This window comes from Enhydra lutris, unplaced genomic scaffold, assembly GCF_002288905.1.
Source record: "Enhydra lutris kenyoni isolate GAN:26980312 unplaced genomic scaffold, ASM228890v2 scaffoldscaffold7, whole genome shotgun sequence".
NCBI lineage: Eukaryota > Metazoa > Chordata > Mammalia > Carnivora > Mustelidae > Enhydra > Enhydra lutris.
In genome coordinates this window covers 22,178,965-22,200,222 of record NW_019154091.1, presented here as the reverse complement: position 1 = coordinate 22,200,222, position 21,258 = coordinate 22,178,965, and the positions used below count along the sequence as shown (strand labels likewise).

The window sequence follows — 21,258 nt, the reverse complement described above, 5'->3', positions numbered from 1 at the left end:
CAGACCAGTAGTTCTCAAATTCTGAGAACTACTGGTCTGAAGTTTTTAAACTGTGCTGGGAGCATGCTGCATCATCATCTCTCGGAGGGTTTGTTGAAAACTGTTGGGTCTCATCTTCAGGTTCTGATTCATTGGGTCTGCGGTGGGGCCCAAGAATTTGCATGTCTCGTAACTTCCCAGTTGATGCTGACACTGTTGGGTCTCAGGATGACAATTTAAACTCTGATAGAGATTTGCACATCTATTCCTATAAAGCTAGCCACTTAGGCCATGCAGGAAAAAATGGATGCATGTTTAGACATAGTAGAGTCCTACAGCATGCTGAGCAGTGCTAATGAGGCACTTCATGTAACGCAGGTAGCTTGGGCTTTATTTTTTTATTTTTTAAAGATTTTATTTATTTGACAGAGAGAGACACAGCAAGAGAGGGAATACAAGCAGGGGGAGCAGAGAGGAAGAAGCAGGCTTCCTGCTGAGCAGGGTCCTCCATCCCAGGCTCTGGGATCATGACCTGAGCAGAAGACAGATGCTTATCAACTGAGCCACCCAGGCATCCCTAGCTTGGGCTTTTAAGGTAAGGAGGTAGTTGTGTTAGCTTTCCTGATTTAAGCTTGCAAGAAAGCTAGATTTTTAAGACATTTGCCACCCCCCCCCCAACCCCAACCTGGAGTTTTAGGCTTTTTATCTCTCTAGCAAGTGGAGAAAATGTAAGGGCATTGGTTACCCTTTTCCTGACCAAATGTATGGGACTGTTGTCAAGTTGCTTTTCTCATGAAAAAAAAAAAAAAAAAAAAAAACCTTTTCGGTTTTGATTTTTTTTTTTTAAGATTTTATTTGACAGAGAGAGATCACAAATAGGCAGAGAGGCAGGCAGAGAGAGGGGGAAGCAGGCTCCCCGCGGAGCAGAGAGCCCAATATGGGGCTCAATCCCAGGACCCTGGGATCATGACCTGAGCTGAAGCCAGAGCCTATAACCCACTGAGCCACCCAGGCGCCCCTGTTTTGATATCTTGGCAAACTGTATGTCATTTGTTTGCATGTGTCCTTTTCCTCAGCCCAGGTATGTGTTATGATTGGACATATGATCTCTTAAACTACCACTGGTGTTACTCAAGGTTTAGTATCTCTATAATCTCTTTTTAACTATTAATATAGTATACCTACATTTTGGTTTCTCACAAGGGACTTTACGTTCGAATTGTCTACTTTCATTCAGGAGATGGACAAATGATATTGTCCATGTATGTAATGCCATCCATCTCCAAATACAGTCCCTCAACCAGCAGTATCAGTATCACCTGGTTAACTTGATAGAAATGCAAATTCACTGGTCCCACTCAAGACTCTAAAGACTGAATCAGAAGCAGGAATGGGGCTCAAGCTGGGTCTGAACAAGCTCACCAAGTGACTCTTATTTGAGAAACACTGTTGTGGAAGAATGATTAAGCTAACCATTCCTGGGATAGTCCCAGGACAAGAAAGATGGTGGATACTACACACTGGAATTAAAGTAATCTTATTCTTTTGGGAACATTTTAGCAATTATAGAATCACATCTTACAATCTAGATTTTGGTATCGAAAGCAGAAATGAGAACTGACCACCTGAAGAGAAAGAAATACTACCACCAAAAAACAAATGAACAAACCCCACAAATGAGGACAATGCAATAGGTATACAGACCAATGGTAAAACCGATGAGAAAAATTCTTTTGAGAACTGACCTAAAATATTAATTTTGCCCAAAGAACTGATGTGCTTCTTTTATATAGTATTGACATTTATAATAATGTTTTTCCATTTCCAACTTCGCTGCCAGGAGTCTTAGCAAATATCTTACATTTACTTAAGTTTCCCCTTAGGAGACCTAAGTCTAAGTTTTCTAGTATAATTATTCGAATTCAAAATTTATTATCTAATTTTTAAAATAAAAAATAGTATACAGGCTTGTATTATAAAGAGCGACAAATTATTGTTAGGAAAAGAGCATAAATAAAGTAGTAAGTTTGTTGAAGCAAGTCTATCACTCAGGAGCAAGGCTAGTGTACAGTACAGAGCCAGTACATCTCTAAATGAAGTCCCTCATCTAGCTCTTGGTTGCCTCTCTGATCTCTCCTCCTCCTCTTGCTCACCTGGCTGGAACACTAGTCTGTAAGTCAGACATTTGAGAACATCTGCATCTCAGGGTCTTTGCTTTCCTTGCTCCCTGTGAAAACACTCTTCTCCCAGATACTGGTGGTTACTTTCCTCCTCTCCTTCTTCCAGTTTTGGCTCAAATGCTATCCTATTTTTGTTGTGTAAGATTTTATTTTTTAAAAAATATACCCAAGGTGGGGCTGGAACTTACAACCCTGAGACCAAGAATCATATATTCTACCGAATGAGCCAGCCAGGTGCCCCTCAAATATCTTCTCAGTGAAGCCTTCTCTAAGCAGCTCTCTGCTCCTTCATCCCCGGAAACTCTTATCCTGTTTTGTTTTGTTTTTCCATAGCTCTTATCTTCTATCACAGTGCATTTGCCTATTTTCAATCTTCCCACTATTTGAATGTAACCTCCAAAGGCAAGGATTTTGTTGTTGCCTGCTTTGCTTCTAAGTGGGTGCCCACCACATAGGGCAATGGCTGGCATGTAAGTGCTAACAAGAACTTGTTGAATGACTGAAAGTCTGCAGGAATCAGAATGTTGATATTTAGTAGCTTAAAAAAACTTAAATCTAGAAGTCAGCTGAGATTTCTTCTTCCACAAAGTGTGTATATCAGAATTTAATTATTTGGGTTTACTTGTTCCTATTTTTTTTTAAAAGATTTTATTTATTTATTTATTTATTTAGAGAGCGGTCACAGGTAGGCAGAGAGGCAGGCAGAGTGGGGAAGCAGGCTCCCCACTGAGCAGAGAGCCCGATGCGGGCCTCGATCCCAGGACCCTGAGATCATGACCTGAGCCGAAGGCAGAGGCTTAACCACTGAGCCATCCAGGCGCCCTACTCATTCCTTTTTTAAAACATACAGCAAACACTGACTATGTGCAAGGCACTAGGCTAAGTGCCGAGACAAAAATGAAAAAGACCCTGTTCTTTCAAGGGGTTCACATTAGAGCAAAATAAAAAAAACAGCTTAAATTTTTTTTGAACCACAAAACCAAGATGAGTACAGTGTGTGGTACACAGAAAACAGTAAAATTTAGCTGCCTTCCCTCTGGTTTTTCTACTGCTGATTACAGTAAAGCAAGTACTAGACAGATGTATAGTCTGGTATTGAGTAAGAATAAGAGACAGGACTATAAATTTCAGACAAAGGATAGATAAAGTAATACAGCTCTTATGCAGAACATCATTATGTAACAAGGTTAGTCTGATCTGAAGGTTAATAAACAACCGAGGTGACCACAGGATATCTTATGAGAAGCACTATGCAAACTTTAAAAGAATCCAAAATTAGCGATGATCCTGACATTCCAACAACTATAAATCTTAAGGAAAACAAATATTGAGTAGTTTTTTTTAAATTAATTTTTTATTATGTTCAGTTAGCAATTCTTACAAGTATTAAAACATTTATTAGCCCATAGTTACCACCTGCCTCTTCTATGGCAAATAAATTTTCATGTCATATATATAAATTCTGTCACTTTCCCCCATACCTCCTGCTTTGCTAACAGCAACTGCGATCCATAATGGATTAGATTTACACCACTAGAGCCAGTGTCCATGGAATCTGTTGGCACATATGTGGCATGGTTAGAGAGGTGTACCTTTTCCTTCTTTGCAATGGTCGAAAGAAGTCCTCTGAAATCCACCTCTTACATATCTTTCTTATTGACCCTAGAGTAAAAAATCAGCTGTTTATGGTAACTGGGTAAATTGTTCCAAAATTTTATTTTAATATATTCTAAGAAGAAACAATTAAAATTTTAAATACTACAATTTTCTCTGGGCCATAATCTCAGGGTCATAAAATTGAGTCCCATGTGGGGCTCTGGGCTCAGCAGGGAGTTGGCTTGAGGTTCTCTCCCTCTCTCTGCCCCTCCCCCCACTCTCTCTAAAATAAATGGATAGATTTTTTTTTTTAAAGATTTTATTTATTTATTTGACAGACAGAGATCACAAGTAGGCAGAGAGGCAGGCAGAGAGAGAGGAAGGGAAGCAGGCTCCCCGCCGAGCAGAGAGCCCGATGCGGGACTTGATCCCAGGACCCTGAGATCATGACCTGAGCCGAAGGCAGCAGCTTAACCCACTGAGCCACCCAGGCGCCCAATGGATAGATCTTAAAAAAAATGTTACAAACTTTTCTGGAAATATGCTGACATTATCAAACAATCTTAACAAAAATAAATTACATCCCCAAGTAAATTAGTACTTTCAGAAAGTCACAAATTGTAATTTCTTCAAAGTAATAATAATTGCAATTTTGAGCATCTATCTACTGAACTCTACAAGTATTCAACACACTTTATACAGATACATCATTAACCTGAAGAAATTGACCCCGGATGGTTAATTTGGCCAGTGCCACACAGTCATAAAGTGGTGACACGAAGGTTTACATGGAGATCTGAATGAATTCAAAACTATTTTCTTGTCAAGTGTTTAAAAACATAGAATAAGTAACAAGTAAGAAAATCATGCTGTTGTCATGCTACTGTCTTAGGCTTATTTTGAGTACTTTCCTTTGGGGTGAGGTCATATCTGGGTTAATGTAAATACAATTTTCATGTTATATATTGACATCCCACAGATTTTCACTGGGGAGCAAAATATGCTGCTAAAACCATAGCACTATTAATATTGCCTATCTTACTTGGGAATAAAAAAGTTGGGAATTAAGCTCCAATCACCAACTAAAAATGTCTATTTTTTAAGAATGGAGTTCTTTCGCATGTGGTTATGTGAAAATATCTTTAAAAACTTGATGGTCTACCAGATACAGTTAGAATTTGCATCAGGGCATCAACTAGCTGCTTGAACATTAAAGCATTCATCTACAAAAAAAAATCCCATTATAGGGTAGAATGGTTTAGTAATAACAGGTTCTAAGGAGATGAGAAATTTAGTGAGTGTGGGGATGAGGATGTAGAATTAAAAAATGCAAAAAAAAAAAAAAAATCAAGAAATGCTGTCCTTATTTTAAGCCGAGACATATGAAATAGGCTCGCAGGTAACTTCTGCAATTTCATGCAAATAAAAAATCAAACTAAACTGGTAATAGCAGAAAAAGTCCTGGATTAAAAGATGGGAAAAACGATGATAACTACAATCAAGTTTGGGTAAGAGCTCTGCTTTGTATTAGGTTTGGAATGTTAAATCAGTTAATAATCTGTACATCTCAGGTTTCTCACCTATAAAATGGAGACAGACTTTATTTACGCAGCCTGTTGTACAGATCAAATGAGATATCCAACTGAAATGGTTTGTATCAAATCAGACCTGTAAGAAAAACAGAATGTGAGGAAAGGGAGAAGGTAATTTCTTCTTTTCTCTGCTACCAGTCTCCCAGACAGAAAAGCACAAAGTACAGGCCCTATTAACTGTATATTATTCTGGACAAAATCTACTAATATTTATGATTCTTAAACATTTCCCCCTTCTTTTTCATTAGCCTTTTAAAATGAAAATCTAGTTAATTTTTGTAACCTGTATATTTATTGGGATTCAAGTATGACAAGTGGTGACAGGCTGGCTCAAAAAAGCTTACTTAAAATAAACTTTAAAACACTTGTAATAAAATTACGGTATTTAGAGAATTATTAATGTTACATTATAGAATCTTAAACTTCTGACTCCTATGTTTTTAAATTTATTACTTTGTCATCTGGTCATTCTGAAGGCAAGGAACAGAAATATGACACTCTGTATCACTTACCTCAGAGAAAGAGCAATCTGTTGTTTGTACAGCACTTAACCCCAGAGAACCTTTCCAAAATCAAAGTCAAGAAATGTATTTAGTTAGAGTTATGAGATAAATAGGAAAAACAATTTTATTCTTTACCAACAAATCCTTTTTGGACTGCACATTACACCTGTCGTACATGCACACTCACAGAGCCCACATACCGTGTACAATGTGGACACCAGAGAAGATTGCTTATTAGTCAGCCTTCATCTTCACCGCCAAAGGTTTTCACTAATGGATAGTTAATAATTGTTAATGGGGTCTGCTCTGTATTCTGCTTAGCATAACAAAGTGAAGGACAAACCACAAGGCTATTATGTCCTGTGGGAAATATATGGTCCTAGGCTAGAGAGAATTTGGCCTTCTGGATTATTTGCTTCTTACGACAGCAGACTCAGACTCAGTGAGTGTGGACATTTACAGTCATGACTGTTTCACATTAGCCAGGAAAGACTAGGTGATAATAAACCTTTAAGCAAAAGAGTAAAGTAGCTTAATGGATTGGTGAGTATCTACTTTTTATATGAATACTCTCCAACACAGTTCGATAGCTGCTTTTCATTTGGCTTTGAATTACTGGCATGTGAAATTCTTTTATGGAGGACAAACAGCAGCAGTATCTTTCATTCTGTGAACACGAGTAGGGTAAAGTACTGGAAACAGAAAGTTAACAGAATTCAGTTCTTGTTGAATTTAGTTAAACATAGGCTTACCACACATCCTCTACCAAAGTTACCAAACTGAAAGTGCCTTCTATGATAGTTACATAGTTATGGATGTGTCAGTAGATGGGGGATTGAACTTTGGACAAACTGAGGCTGAAGAATGAACTAATAGTTTATATTATATTATCTTTATATGTATTCCCAAGCCCATGTATGCAGCTAAGAAAAAAGTACATGTTTAATTTAGAAACCACAAAATGTTTATGTAAATGAAATCTTGTGCTACAAATCTACTATCTTCAGACTCACTGTTATTATTTTTTACCCACTTATTATAAAAAAACTAGTTCTCAGATTCTGCATACAGATAGCTTTATGTAAAATATATAAACATTTGTCCAAATTGGTACACAGATTGCATAAATATGGCAATTAAGACTGCATTTACAGATGTGCATGTACAATGCTGTGCAAATTATCACAATATTACAATTTCAGAAATTATTCAAATTGGAATCCAAGTAAAGCAATTAGTGAAAAAATACCCATGCAGAATTTAAATATCTCAGAACAAATTTAAATGTCTTCAGTAAAAGGTCACACATTTAAAATAGTTTTATTCATTTTATTTGTATATGTCAAAATACATTTTTATTTCCAAAATAGTGGGTTTTGCAACTAGTTTCATGCAGAAACAAGGTCTGCTCAATACTACCAATAAAATCAATATAGCACAGTAGCTGTTCAGTTTTAGATACAAAGAATAAATAACCTAAATACAAAACACTAAAATATTAGAAACATGTATTTAATCATTCTTCACAGGCATCCAAACTTCACAAATATAATCCTTAGCATGCCTAACTGTTGTGCAACCAGAACATGTTGCAGTCACTCAAACTGATCAATTATCTGTATATTTTACGTCCACATAAGACCATGGAAATTCTCTATATTCAGACCCACCATTCATACAGTTCAAATATAACCAAAAATAAAATTCCCATAACTATCCTTGTACCTTTAAAAATCAAGAATCCTGAGCTTGGTAGTAAGAGCATAACCTTATATCTTCATAAAACCAATCAAGAGAAAGAGGACTTAAAATCCTGCTTACCAAAACACCCTATCCCAGCCCCAAAGTAATCTAAAATAGGCAGTAGAACACAATGACCTTTTAAAATGAAGGGGTACAAATTCACATTTAATATAGTATACAATACAATCCATAATACAATTAGCTACTATAAGCTTTATGATGTACAATTTATTCAAATGGCTGAACTGTTCAGTGGTTAAGGAGACAGTTATGTGCCAGAAAGATGTAATAGTTTTTTGCATGGTTTGATGAAAATATAAAAGCTATTTGTCCAAATAAAAGCCATCTTCACTATGTACTTGGTTCTGTTTTTTTTTTCTTTTTCTTTCTTTCTTTTTTTTTTTAAAAAGGCCACTGAAATGTATAAAATGGTCTGAACATGATGGTGGTATCAAAGTCAATGCCTCTTCACATGGCAAAAACAGTGCATTTAACATTAACTCATGGGTTAAGTCTGCAAATGATTTCATAGCATTACTTTGGCTAGCACAACAGTTTTAGACAGCACTCAGATAAATATAGGTATGTGAAATGTGAAGCAATTATCTTATGCAACTTGAATTGTGGTTGAATACTATCAAATGAAAACTGAAAATAAAAGTAAAAGCACTTTACAGTAGAAAACTTTTGTAAAGATAGGGCTCCATATAATGTGCTACTTTTAAAATCTTTATATCACATTGTTAGCAAATTTTGTTTTAACACTATTATGGAGTAGCCTACTTTGCATTAACAGACATTTGAAATAAGGAAATTCTCAAGCATGCCATGTGGTGGTCTAAAAATCAAAACAATACACTTATTTATATATACAGCATTACTCAGTACCTGCTAAAATGATGTGAAGATTACAGAATCTAACATCTTATACTACAATAATAAAAAACAGAAACAAAGAAGTGACCAATGAAGGCAGAAAACAGGACTTAAAAGAATCTAATCTCAATTGACTTTAAAGCATTCATATAAGAAATAAATGCATATTGCACAAACAGTGAAAGCAAATGTTCCACCAAGCAGTTCAGTTTCAGGTGGAAGACAAAACAGCATGATCCTAATACATAACAATGGTATCCAAAGAATGAGTGTTCTTTTCTGTAAATGAGAAAGCTGTGAAAACATAGAAGAGTCTGCCACATGAAGAGTTAGAAGGAAAAAAATACAAACCCAAACTTAGATGTAAAGCAAAAAATTAAATATCGAAAAACTGGAAACTGTGGCACATCAAAAAATGTTGAATAACTGTCTTCTGTGAGAGCTGAAAGTTTTTGTTGACACAAAAGTATTTATGTACAACTAAGGCTTACTGGTTAAATATCTGAGGCATATCTGGCCTTGAACACTTTCCTTATATGCTGGAGCTGTAAACAAGTTTTCTCAGTCATTAAAAAAAAAAATCTTCTCAGCAGCTGCATTAACATGAAACAATGGTCTTGACACAAGAAAAAAAAAACAAAACAGAAAATTAAACAAAATTCCTAGATAAGAGGGCATTTGGCAGGATATCCAAAAATGACAGTCTCCAAGGATTCTTCCCAGGCTTCCAGTGACTGTCAGTTATGGTCCACTGGGTTGCTAATATGTGCAATTCCATTATTTGCTGCTTTTTATTTGGAAAGTTTGCTTATAACTCTAATCAAGGCCCCATTTTCATCCTTTAGCCTCTGGTTGTCTGCTTTTAGGTCTGGTAACATCTGTGAGAAGAAAAATAAAAGGAAAAGTTTTACTTCAATAAGAAGATACAATGTTATTCTTAATAAATTTTATGTTTTCACCACAAGACACATGAACAAGCTTTGTCAGTTATATAAATTTCTAGTGGCTAGAACGTATATGAAAGAAAGAAAAAACTTGATTTGTGAAGCTAATTAGTTTAATAAATGATGGAATTAAAAGTTTATTCTCCCAAAGTTAACAACTGGAATGTACTAAATCACTTGCTATTATGACTCACAAGCACACCATATTAGAGCAGCCAAGAAAATGAAGCCTGTTTTTGTTAGGATGGGCTCTCAAAGGGAGTTCCTCTAAGACTTCCTGTCAGCACCTAAACCAAGGCCTTTTACTTTATTTACATCAGATCTCAATCCATAGTACTTACTACTATCCCACAAGGAAACCCGCCTATTTAGCAAAGTTCTGAGGAAGTTAGACTTGTTCTAAATTATTAAAATTCCTTAAAGGATTCACCTGTAATACCAAGTTTAAGCAGGTAGTACAATGTGTGATCCAAGACAGATGCTCATAAATTATAATAATTATTACTATTATTAGGAGAGTATAAGCCAAAGTAGTCAGTCTGTATTTATGAAAATATCTAAGCACTGAAAAAACCACCAGTATTTGGAACAAAAAAACACATCTTCACATCCTCAAAGCAAATCTATTTTCTGTTTTACAGTCAGACTGAAGGAGGGGGTAGAAATGTTATCAGTAAACTGGATTTTCCACTAAGAATGAATTAAATCATATGTGATCTGCCAGATTTGCCAGGAAGTGGAACAGCTTATATTTTGGGCATTAAAACACACTTTCCAAGGTACTTAAAATACCTTTCCAATATCTCTCCTCAGTTATCAAAATGTACTTGGTTATAAAATTAGATAAAAGTATAACTTCTACTTGGCAAAATTACGTTAAGCAAAATCTTTTCATATGAAGAGTTTAACTTTATGTGGAACCAATCAATTCTTGTGTTCACAATATATGGGTATAAAATACAGTAAGTTTATGTATTAGGATACCTCTGTAATAAAGAACTGAGTAAATATTAACTAAAGTGGTTCTGATTGAAAATGGTATTATTTTGAAAAATAGGTAAAGCATGCTTAATCTTCAGCTTCAATGTATTAATTATATGTCAAATATTATACTGCTTATGTTCCATTTTCTTTCTAATAAAGAATTTTAAAATTATATTTAAATATTTAATCCCTAAAATATCTGTAGAGCCAAAAAAGTGCACAAGCCTTGCAAAAGTGCAGACAAGTCTTTGAATCCCTAAATCATTTCCTAAATTTATTGCAGTTTATCAGTTGGAATATATCATTAGTGACACTTTCTAACATTCTGAGAAGCCATGCATAATTAACAGTTATATGATAAGCTTCAGACACAATGGCATTAATTTGTAAAAGTGAGCTTAAGACACGCTTACTAATACAAAAACACCTGCCTGGCTCTACCAAGAAGAAATGATGAAACTATAAATTATAGGTTCACAGACTGCAGATGCCTACAGAACCCTGAGCGCTTGGCTACCACTCTTGTCAAGGCCCTATTCTCAGTCAGCAGTCGCTCATTTAACTCTCTCAGAGTTTGAATTTGCTTTATTTGATGCAGGTTCTGCAGGAATTAGAACATAAGAAATAGAAAATAAAAAGATAAGAAAATGGAAAAGAGTACAATAAAAACACAAAGAATCACAGATACTGAACATAAGAAGAAAAAAATTAAGAGTCTTGACTGTAAGGATATTCATTCCACGAGATTTGCAAAGGTAAATAGTGTAGTCCTAAAATTCCATAGCAAACAAAATACATAAAAATTTCCAAAAACTTTGTCTCCAAAACCATTCAATGATAATGTTTTAATAAGGAACCAAATTCAGTAATATAATAATTAAATCTTTAAATTCTAATTCTATGGTCACATTTTCCTATGTATCAGTTTATTAATTCATAATGTGATAAAAATATGTTATGCAAGATAATACAATAAAAGGTAATCATTTAACTATGTTATTTTCCCCCCGTGAAAAGAGGGTTCCTTCCAACATTCAAAACAAACAGCTACTTCCACAGGTAATTCACAGTTCAATAAAACACAGCTCTGCTCATCCACTACTGTAATGTCCTTTATTTTCAAAGAAAAATATTTTTGATTGATAACCCCTCCACCATTTGCTCTCCAAGAAACAGAGTATGTGAAATGTGAAGAATTAATAATAAATCCCGAATCTTATAGTCATTACTGTCTAACTTCTTCTATACCTAAACATCAAAAGAGCCATAAAACTGATTAGCAAAATGATCTGAATTATAAATGTTCTCCTAGCTCACATAGAACCTGGATTTAGGAAGAAGAGAAGCACAAGATGCCAATAATTCACAAATTACAGAATCGGTACTGAGAACAATTAACGGAAACATAGTATCTATAAGCCTACTGTAACACCTAAGTTGATAAACAGCACTATCTCTTGTAAGTAGTAGCACGGTTTACTTACTTTGAGCTCTTCTTCCATTTCAGATATTCTTCTTTCTAGAGCTCTTCGTTCCTAGATCAATTTAAGGTACCAATATTAATCATGTAATTATTATATTCTTAATTTTCTTCTAAATTGTGAAAGAGTGGCATTGTATAGAGTCAAAAATCAAATCAGGAGCAGTGTGGAAAAAGATGTGATGCCAGTGATGTGAAAAGAGCTTTCCAAATTTTGAGAGAAGTAAATACGAAGATTATTATTTTTATTAACTTCTATAAGCTCTTTCTTCAAAGCTGTGACTTCTAGTAAGATGGTACATAACATGTTCAAAATATTTTTTTTTAGTTTACATTAAAACTTAGGAATAAACCAATATTCAAGAATATTGAATTCAATATTCAAGATTCAAGATCACATAGAACAGAAAAAAGAAACACAGATAGATGCAATTATTCTACAGTGACAGAAGCAGAAACGCAAGCAGCAAACATGCCTAAAATATGTGTAGTTTAAAATTTCAAAAGGATCTAAGAGAAGGTTCATCTCCTCCACCTACAATGTTTCCTAGCCATTATTTATCCAATTGACTTTATAGCTCTGTATCTGGGTCGATACTGTGTGCAGCATTAACGCAGTGAAATCTGATGAAGAAGCACCTGCAGCACTTATTGTACAGTACCTCCTTTCAAAGAGTGACAGGCAAAGGCAACATACATTACTGCAGTGTATGGTTTTACTCTCCCCTAAATAACAAGCATTCTAGGGTGTTATGCAAAACGCAAGCAGCGGTAATTAATGTGCTACAAAACTTTGGTTGTTAGGTCATACCGCCCAGAAGATACTGACTCTTGCCGGTCACCTTTCAGATACAAACCATTTAAATTTAGTTTAATCACTATGAATTTCCAAGACATTCTTTCCCAGATTAATAATTAATGTTGATATTTAGTAAAGCAGTACATTTACTGTAAATGTTAATGTTTTTAGATTATGTGATGTAAAAAGTAGATGGAATCCTACTCATAGTCTTTTAAGTACATGTTATTCTAGTAATAGCTGGTTTAAACACTATTATATAGAGAAAAATGTTATCTTCTATGAAAAAAGAACTTTCTCCTAGTTAATAATACAGCCATGACTATTCATGAAAACCACTGCACTTCCCCAAACAGTAGGATATATACCATCATATTTGATCCTCATAACTTGGTGAAATCTTATAAATAGTGTATTTCCTTCTGTCTCATCATCCTCAATTTTATTAGGCACCTTCAAGATTTTAACTATTCTGGTAAAGCAAAACCAGAACACTATACCAAACGGTCTTGCTGCCAAATCGGGAGCTGTAACGTTGTAGGCAATTTCTTCTGTTTTGACAAACTTACTAACATAAAAAAATATGGTTAAGAGAAAATACATGTGAAGTACTTAGCCCGGTACTTGCCTGGAACATTAGGGTGCTGCATAAATGTGATTAGCAGTTATTATGAATACTAGGATTACTAACGTCTGTTAAGTTGAAAGTAAACTAGCTACTTTGGAATTTATTTGCACTTGACAGGCAGACAAAGGTCAGGTGAGACCTTCGGAGTATGAACATGTATACCATGTGTGCACAAGCCTAGATAAAAAAGGACAGATGGGACGCCTGGGTGGCTCAGTGGGTCAAAGGCTCTGGCTCCGGCTCAGGTCAGGATCCCAGGGTCCTGGGATTAAGCCCCGCGTCGGACTCTGCTCAGCGGGGAGCCTGCTTCCCTTCCTCTCTCTGCCTGCCTCTCTGCCTACTTGTGATCTCTCTCAGTCAAATTAAAAAAAAAAAAAAAAAAAAAAAAGGACAGACATCATTTCTCTCTTTATTTTTTGCTCAAAAGGTAAACTGGCTGTTTTTATAACAGAATGGAGGAAGATGTTTTATTAACTGCTCCTGATTATTTATTCTTTGTCCTAGCTACCCAGGATGTACTTTCCTGTCCAGCTGAAACCCTGTAGGTCTAGCCCTAGTCACTTGGACTAACAGATACTCTTTTCCTTTAACTTTTTTTTTTTCCTTTAACTTTTGATCATTTATACATTATCAACTGCTCAGACTAAACTGGTAGAGTTCTTCCTATGGCCACTGCCAGACCTCTGAGTAGTAACTATAATAAATTGAGAAATACAGGTAAATTTATCATTGTCAAATAAAAAATTACAGAAAGACATAAAAAAGGGCAAAAGGCTTTTCTAGTAATTAATTTTTTTGTTTAAAATATGCTATTTAAGTTAAATATTTAAATTCAAAATTAAATAAAGTATCATTAACCTTAAAAGAAATTTGAGAATTTGATGTCCTTAGAATCTTTACAAACTTTAAGAATGGATTTAAATTTTCCAAAGAATTAAACTAAATGTATGCATGATCAAAATGTTTTAAGTATACCACCACAGAAAAACAAAGAGAGATAAATGGCATTTCAAAAACATCAGATTCACTATCACAATGTCTACACTTCCAGAATCAAGGCAAAGATCATTTTTTTAAATCTGTTAAAAGAATAACATGGTAAATTAAGTCTTAATACTTAGAGAGGTAAGGTAATTTCACACCTAGAGAGATCCCACAGAACTGTATAAAGAAGATAAGCCAGAAAACATTCCCAATTAAATTAGTACTAATCTACACTAACAAAAACTACCATTCATAAAAATAAAAGAAAACAAAAAGCCCTACTATTGCTTATGTAAAACAATAAAGGGGTAAAATGACTATTCAATAAAATGGATACTTACCCTTTTTTCCATTTCTAATAGTGACCTATCAGCAAACCTTTCTTGTCTCTGTAACAAAGTAAGAAATATAAAAGGGATATAAGTGCAATAAAGGAAGGGTGGGTGAATTGAAGGAGGCCCACAGTGTCTCCTCTAGTGGTATTCAAATAAATCACAACATTCAGGTAAAGAAAAGAGAAAATAATTTTGTGTTGAAACAAGAAAGAGTTAAAGGAATGCTTAGAAATAGAATGGTCTCCACAGCTCTCATGGTCTACCCTTGACTTTTCCTCAGGTCTGTGCACAGTATAGTAGGGGCTAAGGATGGATGAGTACTGTGGAACAAAATCAAAAACATCCTAGAGTTTCCTCTCCGATGCTCAAGGTCTCTCTTGCACATCACTAGGAGGAGTGGCTAATCTGAATGGTCAGATTCTAGGACCCTGACTGAAAGGTAGCTGGGACTGGGGTAAGTGAGCATCCATGGAGCCAAGCCAGTAAACTGGCCTAAATTCTGTTGTCTCTCACAGCTTCATATTCCTCCCTCTCTGTCTAGAGTTTTCTTTTCCAATCATCCATCCTCCAAAATTGGTAAGAAAGTTTACACCCCCTGTAACTTATAAGAAATCCTAGCTATAAAGCTTTTCTTCTTCTGGTGAGTTTAGGGCTCTCACTTTTCCTGTTTCCTGTACTATGCTATCAACTCAAAGTTGACAAAATCCTGAGATTTGGGAGACAGAAAAGGACTCCTGGAATTTTAAACCACATGTTAAAGCACTACCTGAAGGCTATGCATGTGGATTCTGAGTGAAGGGCCAGTTAAAAAGAAGTGGTATCCTAGGGGCACCTGGGTGGCTCAGGTGGTTAAAATGTCTGACTTCGGCTCAGGTCATGATCTCAGGGTTCTGGGATCAAGCCCCATATTGGGCTCCCTGCTCAGCAGGAGTCTGCTTTTCTCCCTGCTCTTCCTCCCACTTAAACTCTCTCTCTTTCTCTCTCTCTCTCTCTCAAATAAATAAATAAATAAAATCTTAAAAACAAAAACAAAAAACAAGTGGTATCCTAGTTCTTACACCGACTTCTGTACATATATCCCCCTTGGGATGCCTGGTCAGTTTCCTATAAAAACCATCAAACGACTCATTTACCAAAAGTAAATTTGCTGAATAATCAATTTTACCAATTGACAACTTTAACAAAAATGCTTTTTTGTGACTATTAACCACAAAACCTACTTAAAAATATATTTCATCATTAATTTAAATATGTATTTTTTCTTTTTAAATTTTATTTTAAAGTAATCTCTACACCCAACCTGGGGCTCGAACCTACAACCCCAAGAACAACAGTTTTGCTCTACTGACTGAGCCAGTCAGGTGTCCTAAACGTTTATGTAATTTTCTGTCAACCATCTCAGCATTCATACTTTAGTCTGACCAAGGCCAGTTACCAAGTTACTTTTTAATCTTTTCATAACTTCTTTTTTATGGTTATGATATATAAAATTTAAAGATCTAATCATGGCCAGGGGTCCTTCCTTTTCTCTGTTGTTTTAAATTGTTTTATGCTTTTGTGCTTACTCTTTATGGAAAAATAAAAATCGATGTATTTTAATTACTTGTTAGAAATCAAATTCAGAATTTCAAGTATGATGAGACTTTTCAGCTAATTCTGATTTTTTTGATGTTTTCAAAATTTATATTTATATTTAACTGCCAAAAATACAAAACAAAGGCTAATATGCCCCCTTGAGGTTCTGCAAATGAATCCTAAAAATGCTTTAAAGACTGAAAAATGCAGGGGTGTCTGGATAGCTCCATCACAACAGCATGGGCCTCTTGATCTCAGGATTGTGAGTTTGAGCCCCATGCTAGGTGCAGAAATTACTTGGGGAAAAAAAAAAAAAAGACTGAATATTTAAAAATGACATTCAAAAGCACCCAGAAGAATTCAAAAATAGCTCAAACACTGCCATTACATGTAAGTCAATAAAATTTTAGATGGAAAATTAGCATTTTTTGAGGATTTTTTTCTTCATATAGGAACATTTTAGCTATTTTATGATTCACCTGATAATTTCTTAGGTTAAAAAAATCAACTTTAGTTAGTATTTATGGTTAATAATTCTAGTTAAAGCTGTTATAATAATTAGTGAATCTAGTGAATTGACATTTGACAAAGTATTATTCATCAAACTGGTTCCTAGTAAACAGTCTATTTCCCTCCGCTGGAGACTACAGGAAGGAGGGTCGCTGGATGAAGGAGGATTCAAGGATTTTAGAGTCCCTTGGCCAAGTATTACCAAACACACTATTAATAAGATGATAATTCCCTTGGAAAAAACTCCATGCAACTGTCAAACTGCTACCATTATGTATAACCATGAATAGTTATGGAAGTAATGCCCCCAAAAGAAAATAAAAATCAGGTGGCATGATTTATAGTAGACTTAGATGCTCAGGATAAATACTCGAAAACTGAACAAAAAGTTTAATGTTTATCAGTTTTGCTTTTACATGTACCCTTAAATTTTAAAAACACAGTTTTAAAATTTTACATAGTTTTTCCAACTAAGATATTAACTCTGAATATTTACCGATATTTTATACTCTGAATTACCCCTCCCATCATTCATTCAGTATACTGGGCATGGTACTCAGAATGTTTGCTAAGTCCATTAATTAGTAATTTGTTTCCTGGCCACAATCCATAGGATCAGAAATTGGTACATGACCCAAAGGCAACTTGCTCTAGGTTGTCCAGTGTCCTATTAAATGGTCACTAATAGGACTGCTCCATGCTGATAATAACTGGCTAATTCTTTCAGATTCCCTCCGTTGTAGACTTTGAATGAGAGACATCTAGGAAGAATTAAATGACAACAGGGTAGGGAGAAGAGCAGAGAAACGGAGAAGGTAGTAAGCAGTAAAAACACAGATTAGCTGACTCACGTATTGACAGGACACAGCAGTATGAAGCAGTGGACATTTTTTTTTAAAGCAGTGGACATTTTTATTTAGAAAACATTATGATCAGATCTCTGGAGCTAGAACTATTTTCAGAAAACTAGTTATGATATTTTTGTGTGAGAAGGCTCACGAAGCTACTAATGCAACCCAAAGAATGATGATTTTCCAGTTTACCAGGAAGTCTAAGTTACCCCAGCAAGTTGTTACCTGAATGACATTCCAAGTTTTTATGACACCTCACCATGAAACATGTTCTTGTTCTGACTTAATTCTTTGCGTATCTTTATAGTAAACTCGCATCAACTGATGGAATCTGTAGAGCCTTCTTAACCTCATAAGGTTAGCTTAACTCCTGGAATTTCTGCAAAGGCTCCATTGTGCATAAACAACTGTTTTACAATGCAATAGTGGCTAACAACAATAAAAAGGGGACCTGGTAACCAGTGTCAGTTCAACATAGAGAGTTAACTTAAAAAATTATAAAAAAGATGAATGTCCAAGAATGCCCGAAGACTGTATACAGTCTCATTTATAGAACCAAAGATGTCATTTCTAGATGAGTGATTTAAAACTGGATTCCAAAAGATGAACTGCAGAAATATGTTTATACTACAAAGTCTCATGTTAAAATTAAACAAGTTTGTTTTCTTAAAAATTACAGGACTGCTTCATGCCTTTTAACTCACGAATAGCAACCTCTAAAACCTCTAAGATGTAGTATAGTATTTCCCATGAAATAGTTGGGTCACAAAACTACTTCTTTGAAGGGGGACAGGTGGAGAATGAGGAAGGAATGTGCCTACTACTATCTCCCACAATTACTGTCTCCCACATTCCATGGAAAAAGCTTGGGAAAAAATTCCTAGATCATATGTGTATGGTTGTGAATTTTGTTTGGCTATCCCAATTTTCTTGTCTAAAATGGTCTCCTGTAGGCTGCTGCAAAGAAGGTAAGTAAAAAGAATTAATGACAAACTATTTTCTTCCAGCATTAGTATATCAAATTAATCTTGGGAACAAACAGGAAATATTTATAATGAATAAAAATGATTATAAAATTTTTTAATGGCTTTAAGAAGATTCTGCATAGATACTTTTAATACCTCGCTATATTTGGTATGCTAGAAATAAGCATTTAAGCCCTTTATGTATCACAACATAGGTATTTTTGGCTTAAAAATATTTTAATTTTCCATTACAAGGTTTTATTTCTGTATTTTTAATTTATTCTAGGAAGAAGTGAAGTTATCAGTAATCTGTATTATTTTGATTCCTTCTTATTAATAAGGTATTACCAGTAACCGAACTCATGTTTTGAAGAAACACTTGAGAATATTTCAATCTAATTTTTTAGACAGAATAAATCAAAACCATTTTCTTCAGGGTAACATAGAGAAAAAGGTACAAACCTGGGTAGCCTTTTCCAATTGTAATTTAAGATCGGTCAGTTCCATATTTGTATCATGTAGCTGTGCTTTCAGCTTTTCATTTTCAGCTAGAATTTGTTCATAAAGCTACAAAAATTAGGGCACAACAACAAATTATTTTTCTGTTCTCTTAATATTTCAAGATTTCCCACTGATTACTTTGCAGTATTAAAACAAAGAATGTAACACATGAGCCATTAAAGGACACATTCAAAATATTTTAATGCTTTATGGTTGTAAGGCAAAAAATTTTGGTTATGTATGTATCTGCCTCGTGCAAACTCATTAACACACTAGTTCCACAGGATTTGAAATTTAAGACTTCACTGACAAATCTAACTTTTCTCTTTCCGTTAAACAAAATTCAGGTATATGATAAAGAGGGACCACATACTGCAGAGCAACTTTAGCTAGAGCTGAGGAGACACTGTGATCTTCATCTGGGGTCCATGAGCTTTTCTGCCTATCATTCTCTCTTGAATTCCTGACCCTGACATGGAACATCAGTTGTACTGAACGTTGTAACTGTACTGCTTTTACTAATATTTGAAGGAAAGTGAAATACTTCTTGAATACTTTCTTAACATTTGAATCTACTACTTCTTTTTCCCCCATCTCTACTACTACTAGTATAGATGGTTAAAATCATCTCTTATCTTAATACTAGAATTATTTTCCTGACTTCCCTCTAATTTGTCCTTTATGTAGTAAGTTAAGAGTTAACTTTTTAAAATAATCTCAACTTCATATACCAACCATTCCATTAACCCTGACGTTAGAAACCCCTGAATAGCTTCCCAGTGTTCTCAGTATAAAGATATCCTTAAAATAGCCTATAAAGCACTGTACGGTTTGGTCCTGGGCTTTATATCTGAATGTATCCTCCCACTACCATCCCTTCTGCTCTACTGGCCACACTGAAAATTTAATTACTTCAATGCATCTTGTGCCTTTCACCACCAGGTCTATGTCTTCCTATTTCACTCCATCTAGAACAGGTTTTCTCCCATTTTGCTAGTTAACTAATTGTCCTTTTATGATTTGCTTCTGAAGCTTCACTTCTTTAGGAATTCTATCTTTAGGCCCTGCCACTTTCCTTTGTTATACACTCTTATGAAATAGATTCTTTACTTCAGCTAATTGTTTCAATTTTTAAGTTATACATTTGTTAATATGACTGTATGATCATGTTGGTCTCTTCCATTACATGGAAAATGTCCATAAGAGCGGGACAGTATCTCCAACTCTACTACTCATGAGGAGAAGCTCACTACTTAGGACAGTTCAGTGTTTAGTTCTTTACTGAATAAATGACAACTTTATCCGTCATGTGAACTGACCCCTACTTTCCTCCTTCTGCTGACTTGGCTTCTAAGAAACCCATTCAAGTAGCCGCCAAGTACTGGGGGGACATGTACACGCATCCCAAGCCTTCTTTCTCCCCAACAAACTTCATCAGGTTTACTCTAAGCTCATAGTATTAGGAATTATGAGAGTCAGAATACTAGACTGTTGAATTTCCAGGACTTACCTCTTTCATTGTTACTTTCATCGTTAAGATATAATAGTACTTACAGTACCACAAGTTTTTTAGTTATGTAGGGAAAAACTGTATGATCCTAGGAAAAGCTTTGTCCTTTGTTTGGCTGCCTTTTATTGACAAACAGGTGAAGAAAAGTGTGTGTGCATGCTTGTGTGAGTGTGCATGCACACACAACCCCTGCCCACCCTGTGCCCATGCCTCTTTTCAGCTCAGTCACAGTATCACAGTACTGGCCTGAGACACTTAAGTGTGATACAAAGTCTCTTCCTTTTAAAAAAAACAAACAGCTATTCATATTCTACCATTTAGTGTCCCAAACTGAAAATTAAAGTAAGACACTGATTTCATTATGAGTTTCCAGGAATAATATCCAAATATAAATATACTAACACAAAAGATTATTTTTAATTACACAGTTAAATAATTAAGTAATCCAAGTACCTTTTTAAAGTCAGTGGAGTCATCCTTTTCTAGCCTGCTACTGTAAGGTTTTCTTTCTTCTAAGTAACTGTATGATCCACAGCGACCCAACAAGGAATCATACCGATCACCAGCTGATGTGGAACTGCTTTCATATCTTTAAAAGATGAGTTAAAGTCAAAATCTTTATTATAGGCTTTTATAGCTCCCATTAACATGCAACTTAGTATTTTTTAACTTGATATTCCAAAATAGTAGATAACATTCTCTTTCATCTATTATCATCTGTAT

At 35.0% G+C, this 21,258-nt stretch overlaps 1 protein-coding gene across 7 annotated transcripts in view; it reads right to left on the bottom strand.

Moving 5' to 3' along the window:
- Window positions 1–7,165: 7,165 nt before the first annotated feature.
- The window catches only part of LOC111141992 (protein phosphatase 1 regulatory subunit 12A), a 142,943-nt gene continuing 128,850 nt past the window's right edge, over window positions 7,166–21,258 (bottom strand). For 6 of the 7 annotated variants that reach the window (XM_022494905.1, XM_022494907.1, XM_022494909.1 and 3 more), the window contains 5 exons: window positions 20,989–21,124; window positions 18,987–19,091; window positions 14,630–14,677; window positions 11,882–11,932; window positions 7,166–9,347 (listed from right to left, as the gene is read on the bottom strand). In XM_022494905.1, the coding sequence (XP_022350613.1) occupies window positions 9,261–9,347; window positions 11,882–11,932; window positions 14,630–14,677; window positions 18,987–19,091; window positions 20,989–21,124 (427 nt within the window). In that variant the 3' untranslated portion in view covers window positions 7,166–9,260. The remainder of the gene's footprint in view (window positions 9,348–11,881; window positions 11,933–14,629; window positions 14,678–18,986; window positions 19,092–20,988; window positions 21,125–21,258) is intronic. The other variant, XM_022494908.1, reaches the window with a different exon arrangement.